At 36.4% G+C, this 11,867-nt stretch overlaps 1 protein-coding gene across 3 annotated transcripts in view; it reads right to left on the bottom strand.

Moving 5' to 3' along the window:
- Positions 1-3,085: 3,085 nt before the first annotated feature.
- LOC106869892 (cytochrome c oxidase assembly factor 8) overlaps positions 3,086-11,867 on the bottom strand; it is a 29,157-nt gene continuing 20,375 nt past the window's right edge. For all 3 annotated transcript variants that reach the window (XM_014915815.2, XM_014915814.2, XM_014915817.2), the window contains 3 exons: positions 7,305-7,523; positions 5,355-5,506; positions 3,086-3,285 (listed from right to left, as the gene is read on the bottom strand). In XM_014915815.2, the coding sequence (XP_014771301.1) occupies positions 3,204-3,285; positions 5,355-5,506; positions 7,305-7,523 (453 nt within the window). In that variant the 3' untranslated portion in view covers positions 3,086-3,203. The remainder of the gene's footprint in view (positions 3,286-5,354; positions 5,507-7,304; positions 7,524-11,867) is intronic.

Below are 11,867 nucleotides of genomic sequence, written 5' to 3'. Positions count from 1 at the left end.
AAAAAAAAAAAAAAAAAAAAAAAAAAAAAAAAAACTGAGAAGACAAGTAAGCTTTTTTAAAAAAGAAAAAAAATAGAGGTCTTTTACTTCATATTTTTATCCGATATCTTAATTAAATATCCTTTTCCCTCTTAAAAGAACCATTTTATTCTGTATAAGTAAGAATGTTACTTTCAGAAAATATTGGTTTCAAATTTTGGCACAAGGCCAGCAATTTCTGGGGGGTGGGTAAGTCAATTAATTATGTTAGCCCCAGCGCTCAAATTGTACATATTTTATCGAGCCTGAAGGGATGAAAGGTAAAATCAACCTCGGCAGAATTTGAATTCTGAATGTAAAAACGGATGAAATTCTGCTAAGCATTCTGCCCAACGTTCTAACAATTCTGCTAGCTCGTCACCTTACTTTCTGAAAATATTAACCAACAGACGGCTTTATCAAAAACAAAAAAAAAAAAACATTAGTGACATGAATCACACAAACTAGGAGATACATCCTTTGTCATGGAAATAACATGTGACATTGCTATAAAAAATTAACTCAATCTGTTTCTTCCATGGTACGGGCTAAGAATTGTATTGAAGAACATACTATAAACTTTGCAAGCTGATGATAGTGTAAACTGGTTGGTAAAATTTGGTTTTCCTTTTCCTGAAAAACTTTTTGGGTAAGACATTCAATAAGATATATTCAGGAAAACTTTTTTACATATGAAAACTTTTCAGTAAAATGGGATTCTCTCTCTCTCTTTCTTTATGTGTTTATGCTTGCATTATGCTTGTTATACGTTTTATTCACTTTACATAAAGTAAGAGTAAGACAGGGACAAAAACAGATAGAGAGATAAGAAACGTTTCTATTGATAGTGTTATAATATAAGTGTACCAACCTCTTTTAATCAATTGACTATAGCTATTAAAAAACTTAATGCAGCTTGACACTCCACTAAGTGAGTGAAATGTGCTGTGTCTTTGAGTGGCACTTTATTGTTTGGTCGAATGTCTATGTGAGTAAATCTTTTTGATTATAGTTGACAAGATGGAGCAGAAGTAGGCATGAACAAAATAAACTGAAGTACTGGAAAACAAGAAAACATTGGACTTCTGACAAGAAGAATGTATCAAGACCATAATATCTCCATTATTACTGTCTTGCAAGTTCCTCCTGTGAATAATAACAAAACGGTCAATAGACTTGCGTCTTCAATTCTAATGTAGAATTATGAAAAGGAATCTAATTTATAAACTATGTGTGTGTAATACTCATCAAAATTTAAAGGATTATTTGTGTCTTCTTCCTGCTTCAAGCCTTGCTCCATTTTCTTTTTGTTTCATTTTGTTTTCTGTAATTCTTTTCACCTCAAACTTCACTCGTTTCTTCTTGATCATCTTATTGTTTTCCAGCATTATGCTCCATTTTGCATTGAGTATTGACTTTTTATAATAATGTTTGTCTTTTTTATGGAATCTTTTATCAAGTCAAACAGTTTCTCTGTGACTGAGGGGATTTCTTTGACTCGGAGTTACCAATTGTAAATTTGAAAAGCCAGGACATCACTTCTTCAGTCTTAAGCTCTCAATCCCTCACTCTCTATTATTTTTATTAATTTAATCAAATACTTTGTTATTTCTATTCAATCACATTATTTCTTCCCTTTGAATCTAATACAACTGAAAGAGCTTCACTATGTTACTCAGACCAAACAGTGATGTATCCAGTGGATAGACTCAGTAACCATCTTAACACCAAGCTGGCACAGAAGACAGACACAATAGTGTTACTGAGAGAAATGATTGTGGATACTGATTCAGGTAAACAATGCCTAAGATAAATGGTGGAGATACCTGAACAGCTAAACACCATGTTTTATTTTAGTGAAGCTCTACTGTTTTTAACAGACATAAATGAAGACAGAGAATAATGAGGTGAGTAATGGAGGGAGAGAAGTTGGAGAGTGAGGAAGTTGGCACGCAAGTATAAAGATGTGAACAGATGGCATTCCATTAGTTATGACAAGTGTTCCAATTGATCCAATCAATGGGACAGCCTGCTCATGAAATTAACATGTAAGTGACTGAGCACTCCACAGACACACATACCTTTAATGTACTTCTCAAGGAGATTCAGCATGACACAGAATGTGACAAGGTTGGCCCTTTGAATTACAGGTACAGCTCATTTTTACCAGTTGAGAGGACTGGAGCACCATGAAATAAAGTGTCTTGCTCAAGGACACAACACACCACCAGGAATCAAACTTATGACGATAAACCAAATAGCCTAACCACTAAGCCATACACCTTTGTTATGTGACTTACTGGTTTTTCAAATATACAAAAGACTTTTCGGTCACTATGTATACACTACAACACACACATGCACACCACTATGTGCACAACATATTGTTTTTTGTTGGCACTCCGTTGCTTACGAAGTCCAGTTGATCCGATCAATGGAACAGCCTGCTCGTGAAATTAACGTGCAAGTGGCTGAGCACTCCACAGACACGTGTACCCTTAACGTAGTTCTCGGGGATATTCAGCTTGACACAGTGTGACAAGGCTGACCCTTTGAATTACAGGCACAACAGAAACAGGAAGTAAGAGTGAGAGAAAGTTGTGGTGAAAGAGTACAGCAGGGTTCGCCACCATCCCCTGCCGGAGCCTCGTGGAGCTTTTAGGTGTTTTCGCTCAATAAACACTCACAACGCCTGGTCTGGGAATCGAAACCGCGATCCTATGACCACGAGTCCGCTGCCCTAACCACTGGGCCATTGCGCCTCCACATGTACACAACAACACATGCACAATTACACGTACATGTACACACACAACTATCCATACACTATTACATGCACTACACTACAAATACAAGTACATATGAGGGTTGGCAACAGGTAGAGCATCCATCCATAAAAATATGTTTCAGCGAATTTAGTCCAACCCATACAAATATGGAAAAGTGGACATTAAAATGAAGATAATGATGACACATATTTGTATGTCCAGATTTAGCTCAGCTGCTCAAATGGTCACTGCTCTTTGCCACTACATACTCCTTGGAATTGAAAATTCTATGAAAGTAATTATAACAAATATAACATCTTTATTAAACATATTTATAAATAAAACTTGTTTGATTCTTAATACAAGAAATCAAATAAAATAATCTTTGCTGAAAAACAAAGTCTGGCAGTTTTTCAATTATTTTGCTTTTTTAAAGAGATTATGAACAGCAACCTTCAGGGCTGGCCAAAGTAGAAAGATGTTCTTTTTATACCATTCTCTGAAAAGGAGAAATGTATACCAATAAAATTATTTAAACAGGAATTAATTTTATTTCTATATAAAAGAATATCAACATTTTTTCAACCTAAATCCCACTTCTTATCTTTAAACCCCTTTGTCTAACTTTCAACATTATCCACAAAGTTAGGGCCACACACTGTTCTACGAGTTAATAAGACTAGAAGTGATAAATCAATGTACTAAACAATGAATAGTTTAATATCATTTAAGCAATATATGAAGTACAGTATGGTACAGCACCCACATCAGTGGCAGGTTGTATAAATGAGAGTAAGTCACCCCTTCTGTCCATAGACTGGGATGGCACTTTTGACAAGTGCTAGCAGCTCCTTAGCACTCCCATGCCAGGGATACAGAGAAGCTGTCAGTAGCAGGTTGTTGGATAACCAACAAAGTAGAGGAGTCCTGGACCAATGGCTTGAAGGTTATTGTGACCAAGTGGAATATCTATAACATTAAACAAAGGTTAGGCATCAACTAGCAAGGGAACTGCTAGTGTGGGACAGCCTCATTGTCAACCATGCTTGGTACCCGGTGTGGAGACCAGAGAGGCAGTCCATTGGGAGAACAACATCAACTGCTTTATTCACTCACTGTCCAAAGGTGATTTTCTCAGGAGTCAAATCAAAAGCAGACTTTGTGGCCTACATGTGAGCCTAATGGAGATGATTTCTGAACAGAACAGTCAATGCTGACCTGTGATGGACAACTGATGACAATGGCAATATGAATTAACACCCAATTCAGAACATTTAAATGATTTTTCCAGTTGCCATAAAGCTTTATAAATTATAATTAAAAGAAATTTTATAGACTGTAAGCTTAATGAGTTCCCTGGAGATCATAGAATTAAGATTGGGCAGGAAATGATGCTCACTACATGAATGTTTTACACATGTGAAAAAATGAATGAATGTACGCATGGATGATTAATACAAATATACTCTGTAGCAGAAATATGAAGACTGATCCCTCTTGTGGGGAAAAGCACTTGTGGCAGTGTCACATAAAAGTGCCCATGCAGTGCAACATAAAAGTGCCTGTGTGATGCCATGTAAAAGTGCACATAAAAGCACTTGTGCAGTGCTACATAAAAGCACTTGTGCAGTGCTACATAAAAGTACCCATGTAGTACCACATAAAAGCACCCATGCAGTGCCATGTAAAAGCACCCAGCACACTCTGTAAAATAGTTGGCATTGGGAAAGGCATCCCACTGTAGAAACCATGCCACATCAGATTGGAACCTGGTGTAGCTCCCCAGCTTGCCAGCTCTGGTTGAACTGTCCAACCCATGCCAGCATGGACAACAGAGGTTAAATGATGATGATGATGATACACACATATATAAACACAAACACACACACACATACACAAATATATATATATATGCATGGCACGTGAAAAGCACCATTTGAGCGTGATAGTTGCCAGAGTTGCTCTACCAGCACATGTGCCGGTGGCATGTGAAAAACAACATCCGAGCGTGGTTGTTGCCAGTGCTGCCGGACTGGCTCCCATGCAGGTAGCATGTAAAAAACACCTTTCAAGTGTGGTCGTTGCCAGAACTGCCTGACTAGCCCTTGTGCTGGTGTCACGAAAAAGCACCCACTACACTCTCAGAGTGGTTGGCATTAGGAAGGGCATCCAGCTGTAGAAACCTTGCCAAATCAGATTGGAGCCTGGTGCAGCCTCTGGCTCACCAGTCCTCAGTCAAACTGTCCAACCCATGCCAGCATGGAAAGCGGACGTTAAACGATGATGATGATGTACACACACACATATATACGCTCACACACACTTGTGCAGGTGCCACATAAAAGCACTTAAGCCGGTGCCATGTTAAAAGCACCCAGTACACCCTGTGAAGTGGTTGGCATTAGGAAGAGCATCCAACTGTAGAAACCATGCCAAAACACATACCTTATATATGTGTGTTTGATACTGTTTATATTCCTCAAGATGCTTTTAATCCATATTTGAAGTAACAAAGATATTATATAACACTCAATAATAATCTAAGCGGAAATAAAATATTAAACGAACCTGTGATATTTCAAATTATTCTGATAATTTTCTTCCAGGAACTGTTTATAAAACACAGCCATTTCTTCAGGAGACAAACTTTTCTTATTTTTGTTGTCAGAATCTATTTGCTTTTTCCTTTCTAATTCCATGTGAATAAACTGAGCTTTTCTCTGAAAGAAATTTTATATAAATTGGCTAAGTTTTTGTATCAATATTTCACAAGAAAAAAAGTGAAAGGAAGCAACAAAGAAAGGGTGAATCTTTGTAGAGATAAAGTGAATCAGTGGATACTGTGTTGTGTCTGCAGCAAATGTTTTATTGAGTCTCAAAGTTGGATCTTTTAATTCTTATTCCACTTAGCTACAGACAATAGATAACAATAAATACCAAGTTTTTGGAGACATTAACTATAAAACTCTAGCAATTTCCCTAAAGAATTATATCACTCACTTACCAAAAACAAATAATTCACTCTTAAACATTAAAGTTTTTTAAAAGAGTGAATCTTATCAGATATCTTATATCTTTTCTTATATCTTTGACTTGTTTCAGCCATTGGACAGTGGCCATGCTAGGGCATAACCTTGACAGTGTAGTTAAACAAATCGATCCCAGTACTTATATTTTTTTAAACCTGGTACTTATTCTACTAGTCTCTATTTGCTGAACTGCTAGGTTATGGAGACATAAACAAACCAATACCAGTTGTTAAGCAGTGGTGGAGTCAAACAGAAATATATATCTACCTTCGTTAAATCATCCCAAATACGATAATACCATCACTTTCGTTTTTATTTCAGACACTGGAATTACATTATCAACTTAAGATGATAAAGCTAACTTGAGGAAGATGTGGCTGCTATTTCTAGTAGGTTGAGTAACTGAATAGCAGACTTGTCACTGACTCAAGTAACTTGCTTGATTTGATAACTGGCACTTTGTCAGTTACAACAAAGGTTCAAGTTGATCCAATCAATGGAACAACCTGCTCATGAGATTAACATGCAACTGGCTGAGCACTCCACAGACATGCATACCCTTAACATAGTTCTCAGAGAAATTCAGTGTAACACAGAATTTGAAAGCTGACCCTTTGAAATACAGGTACAACTCATTTCTGCCAGCTGAGTGAACCAGAGCAACATGAAATAAAGTGTCTTGCTCAAGGACACAACACACCACCAGGAATCAAACTCAAAACCTTACAACCGTGAGCCAATTTACCCCAACCGCTAAGGCATGTGCCTTCACAATATATTTGTATGCAATGTTGTTTGTGTGTAATGTAATTTATATGTTAGCTGGAGAAGGTGGGGTGAGATACTTGTCAACATTGAAGGTAAGACAGATGCTGTTGTTGGCACTCCGTCGCTTACAACATCGAGGGTTCCAGTTGATCCGATCAACGGAACAGCCTGCTCATGAAACTAATGTGCAAGTGGCTGAGCACTCCACAGACATGTATACCCTTAACGTAGTTCTCGGGAATATTCAGCATGACACAGTGCGACAAGGCTGACCCTTTGAATTACAGGAACAACAGAAACAGGAAGTAAGAGAAAGTTGTGGTGAAAGAGTACAGCAGGGTTCGCCACCATCCCCTGCCGGAGCCTTGTGGAGCTTTTAGGTGTTTTCGCTCAATAAACACTCACAACGCCCGGTCTGGGAATCGAAACCGCGATCCTATGACCACGAGTCTGCTGCCCTAACCACTGGGCCATTGCGCCTCCACTAAGGGAAGACAGATAACAAGACAAAACTATTCTAAAATCTATAAATGGAAAATAACTGTGTTAGGCAACTTAGATAAGATATATTAGATCATTGGACAACCATTGCTTGTTGTTGCAAACGGTTACATCCACACAAGAAGAGAAAACGAAGAAAAATAACATTTGTACTAGTAATAGTCAAACTTAAGTATGACTCCATTTATTCCACATTTAAATATAAAATGCAATACTTTACCTTAAAAAATGTGATATTTTGCCTTGTCCAGAAGTCATGATTAAAGGTTTGTAAATCAACTTTCTTCAGCCTCAAATCTTTCTCCACATTTGATTCATTGGGAGGGATATAAAAGTGGGTAGGGCGTAAGTTGGAGTTTCCATCAGGTGGGCCAATCCAGTTTCGAGTGATAGATTTAGGAGGAGAAGATGAAAGTTTAAATGTCTCTTTCTTCTTCTTCTAAAATATATATATATATATATATATATAAAAGAAATTGATTGAGCTTTATTAGAACAATGAAAAAAAGTACAGAATGTGACAAACAGTCACATAATATTGGTTTTAAATTTTGGCACAAGGTCAACAATTTCGGGGGAAGGGGTGAGTCGATTACATCATTCCCTGCATTCAACTGGTACCTCAGAAAGTAAAGATGGATCAAATGAGGCTAAGTATTTCGCCCATCATGGAAACAATTCTGCCAGCTCACCACCTTAAAAATTACTTAATATTGATGAAGAAGTTTGTTTAAAACTGTTGTTGAACTTTTGGGTAAATACGATAAAGAGATAAGATAATCATTGACTCTTCTTATTTCTCAGAATCTGGATATAAACGTGAAGACACACTAATGAAAACTATTGGTAAACTACGATATTAGAACAAACCGACATATTCATTGGTTAATTTTGTACATTGGAAAGATAAAGGTTCTGCCTCAAATATGAGACAATCAACTCCGTCAAAAGTTGAATCTGTACAAAGGGAGATAAGTAATTCAAGTTATGTGTACGACGTACATGAAAAGAATATTGAACGTGGAAGATATACTTCCATCAACAGAAGAAATTATTCGATGATGAAATAAAGAATGAAGTTGTATGTGCATTTCTACATTTATTTTCCCATATCAACAGAGATCGTACAACTTTTGCAAATCTAAAGAGTTGCCTTTTGCTGGACCAACTATGATAGATATTCTCAGCTAATGTGACGAAGACAAGAAGTATTATATACTTTATCCAATGGCTTTCATAAATTCTGATCACAATTACATGCGGAGTTAGCTTGTTGGAATCTCAGAATTATAAGACACTGAACATTTTAGTTGGCACACAGAACTTCCTATAATGTTCTCACCTAAATTTTATTAAGCATTTTTGGAAAGACATTGTTAGTAATATTAAAGATAGGAGGCCCCGATCTCCATAGATGATACCTTTCGAGACATGTGATGTATTTCTTTAAAATGTCCTTAGTATCTTTTAACGAATGTAAGAGGCCATAAATTGTCACGGACGGTGTGAAACTGGAAGATGCAAGGGACATAACTCATGTTTTTTTTTTCATTTTTGTATTTAATTTGTAAGATTCTTGATATGAATTCCTGTGTTATGTAGGGTCATAACGCCAGTAATACTAAACACACACAAAGTGCATGTATTTATTGTTATTAATATAATGACCTTTCAAAAACACAGGTCTTGATTTTTTCCCACACATTTAAGATATTGTTGCTACCTGTTCATTGCCATCTCGTTTTGCTCAAACAAACTAAAAAAAAAATCATGACACACCATTTGTAGGAGGAACTCATGTAAATTTATACAGACTGTCAAATACTTTGAAAGCTATGTATGGTGTTTACACTACTCGACAATATCTGGACTAAGATATATATTTCTACATTTATGCTTTCATCAGGCTTTTCATTTCATTAACTAGATTAAAAAGTTTCTTCAAGCACCCTGTACACACTATAAAGTGGTTGGCATTAGGAAAGGCATCCAGCCAGAGAAATCAAGCCAAAGCTGACAGTGGAGCTTGATGCAACCCTGTGACTTGCAAAATCCAGTCAAACTGTCCAATTCATGTTTGATGACGATGATATCAAGGTTTGTGTAATGTTGTATAATGTCTACTGCATTAGGTCCAATATATAGAAAGACAATTACTCTAGGTTGAGATTCGATGATGATGAGATTATAGTTGTTAGAAAATACTTGAGCCACTCAATCCAAAACTTAAGCTTCTGTAACACATTCAGGAGAGTTCATTGGAATGTTAAAATTGTCCTGCCAGGCTGTCTTGTTCTTTTTGATTCAGTAATTGACTGAACCATCATAATAAAATACAAGATATCTTTTAACTAATTCAAGAGAAGTTGTGGAAGAGGGAGACACAGGAAGAAACAGGACACAGTATTGAAGGCCAATCTCAAAAGACTGAACCTTACAAAGGAGATGACAGAGGACTGAGACTTGTGACATACTGTTGTACTCAAGAAGACCCACCCATCCTAAAATGAAGGTGCCACATAAAAAGCATTGCTGTGGGTGATGGTACCATGTAAAAAGCACCCAGTACACTCTGTAAAGTGGTCAGTGTTAGGAAGGGCATCCAGCTATAGAAACCAAGCCAAACAGACTGTGGAACCTGGTGTGGCCTTTAGTTTTGCCAGTTCCTGTGAAGCCATCCAACCCATGCCAGCATGGAAAACAGACGTTAAATGATGATAATGATGAAAAGAAACATGCATATCATCAGCAACAAGACTTAAATGTGAACCTCAAAGATAAAAGGGATATATATACCTGTTTTATGTAATAAACTATAAACTATAGATTTTCTATTGAATTCAGAGCCAGCACTGTAAGTTACTCTGTTTTGTATATGAATATGTCTAAGTAAACAATGTAATCAAAAACAGAAAAAATAGGTGAGTGTATATGGATATTTCAAGAGTTATTGCTCTTTCTTCAGCACCACATCCAAGCCATCAACTACCATAAATACACTGCACAAGTACATAACTGTTTTATGGTTAAGCAGCTCTCCTCACAAGATGGTTCTTTAAAGGAGAAGATAAGAAGTGAATAATTTAAAAGAAATAAGATCATTGAAAGCTTATTTAGTCAAGTATTTCAGGATTCAAATTTATACAACAGTAGTACCACGTTGTTAGTAAAGGTTTGTGAAACAAAATATAGTAAGCAGCAGTCAAGTACAAAGAAAGTTTTTCTGTTCATAGATATAACTTGTGTGGATTTATAAATCCAAGGATACAGTGATAGTACAAGAAACTTATATCTTTTTTAAATATACAGAACATTCTCTTGAGGTATTTTCCCTCAACCACATTGTTAATAGTCATAATCAGTGTCACTAATTTCCCTCTATTTCTGTTTAATTATATTGAGAGAAGTGTGGAAGTGGGAGGCCCGAGAAGAAAAGGAGATGGCAGATGACCAAGATATGTGGCACACTGGTGTACTCGAGAAGATCCTCCAACCACCACCACCATAACAGAATTGAGATCCTAAAGCTAAGATGCCACGTAAAAAGCATTGGTGTAGGTGCTGGTGCCATGTAAAAAGCACCCAGTACACTATGTAAAGTGGGTGGCATTTGGATGGGCATCCAGCCATAGAAACCAAGCCAAAATAGACTATGGAACCTGGTGCAGCCCCTGGCCTCACCAGTTCCTGTCAAGCCATCCAACCCACACCAGCATGGAAAACAGACGTTAAATCATGATGATGATGACTCTTACTAGAATACATATATATATAATGAAAGAAGTTTAATAAAAACCTAACATGTCTGTTACCATTATCATTTAACTTTAAAGACCAGATGCACCTCAACTTGCAATGCCAAGATTGGCCAAACATTTTATTATTTAAGCTTATTAGATTTATCTCCCTTGCTTGTTTTTCAGATTTTTAACACCACAACGGAGTTTTTGTCTATTATTGCTTAATCTCATCTGATTATTTCAACTCCCTTTATTACATCTGTGACACCCTACCAAACAGTTGTCCCTTTGGAATTCATTCTAGAATATCATTAATTACCATTTCAATATAAATAGACGTATGCCCAACCCATGTTAAATGATTATGATGATGCATTTAAGGACAATTCATTCCAAGTCCAAACGTTTACACTGGTACTTAATTTATCGACACTGAAAGGATGAAAGGCAAAGTCGACCTCGGCGGAATTTGAACTCAGAAGGTGAAAACAGACGAAATACCGCTAAGCATATTGCCCGGCGTGCTAACGTTTCTGCCAGCATGCCACCTTAGAAAAATTAAATAAAGAATGTATAAATGAAAATTGTATAGATTAATTTTTTTAAAAATTTACTTAAACTTATAAGTTTCAATCTTTGTTACACGTTATTAAAGGGAAATAACTGAGCATAGTTTCTGGCCTTAGTTCAATTACACGTGCAATTAAACTTAAAAATGCATGTTAAGAATTTAAATGGAAAATTATAAATTGAAAGGAAGAAAAGCCATCTTTTACTAAATCTCTTAGGAAAACTACTTTCTTCTGCAGAATTTTCTGTTACTGAGTAGATTTAGATTCAAAACCTGACTGCAGCAGCCCATTCTTTTGAAAAGTCCAAAATATTTAAAAAAAACCATTATTAGAGATATAATTCCCACCTGAATCAACATCTAAGATAAGGTAATGCATTTTTACAGTTTGTGAGTTCATTTAAGATCCTTCTCCAGTTTTACATACGAACAACCATGCTACATGGCAGTGAAACATGGGCTGTAACTGCTG

Source organism: Octopus bimaculoides, chromosome 11 (assembly GCF_001194135.2).
Source record: "Octopus bimaculoides isolate UCB-OBI-ISO-001 chromosome 11, ASM119413v2, whole genome shotgun sequence".
NCBI classification, from domain to species: Eukaryota; Metazoa; Mollusca; class Cephalopoda; order Octopoda; family Octopodidae; genus Octopus; species Octopus bimaculoides.
This window is presented reverse-complemented; position numbering and strand designations above follow the sequence as displayed.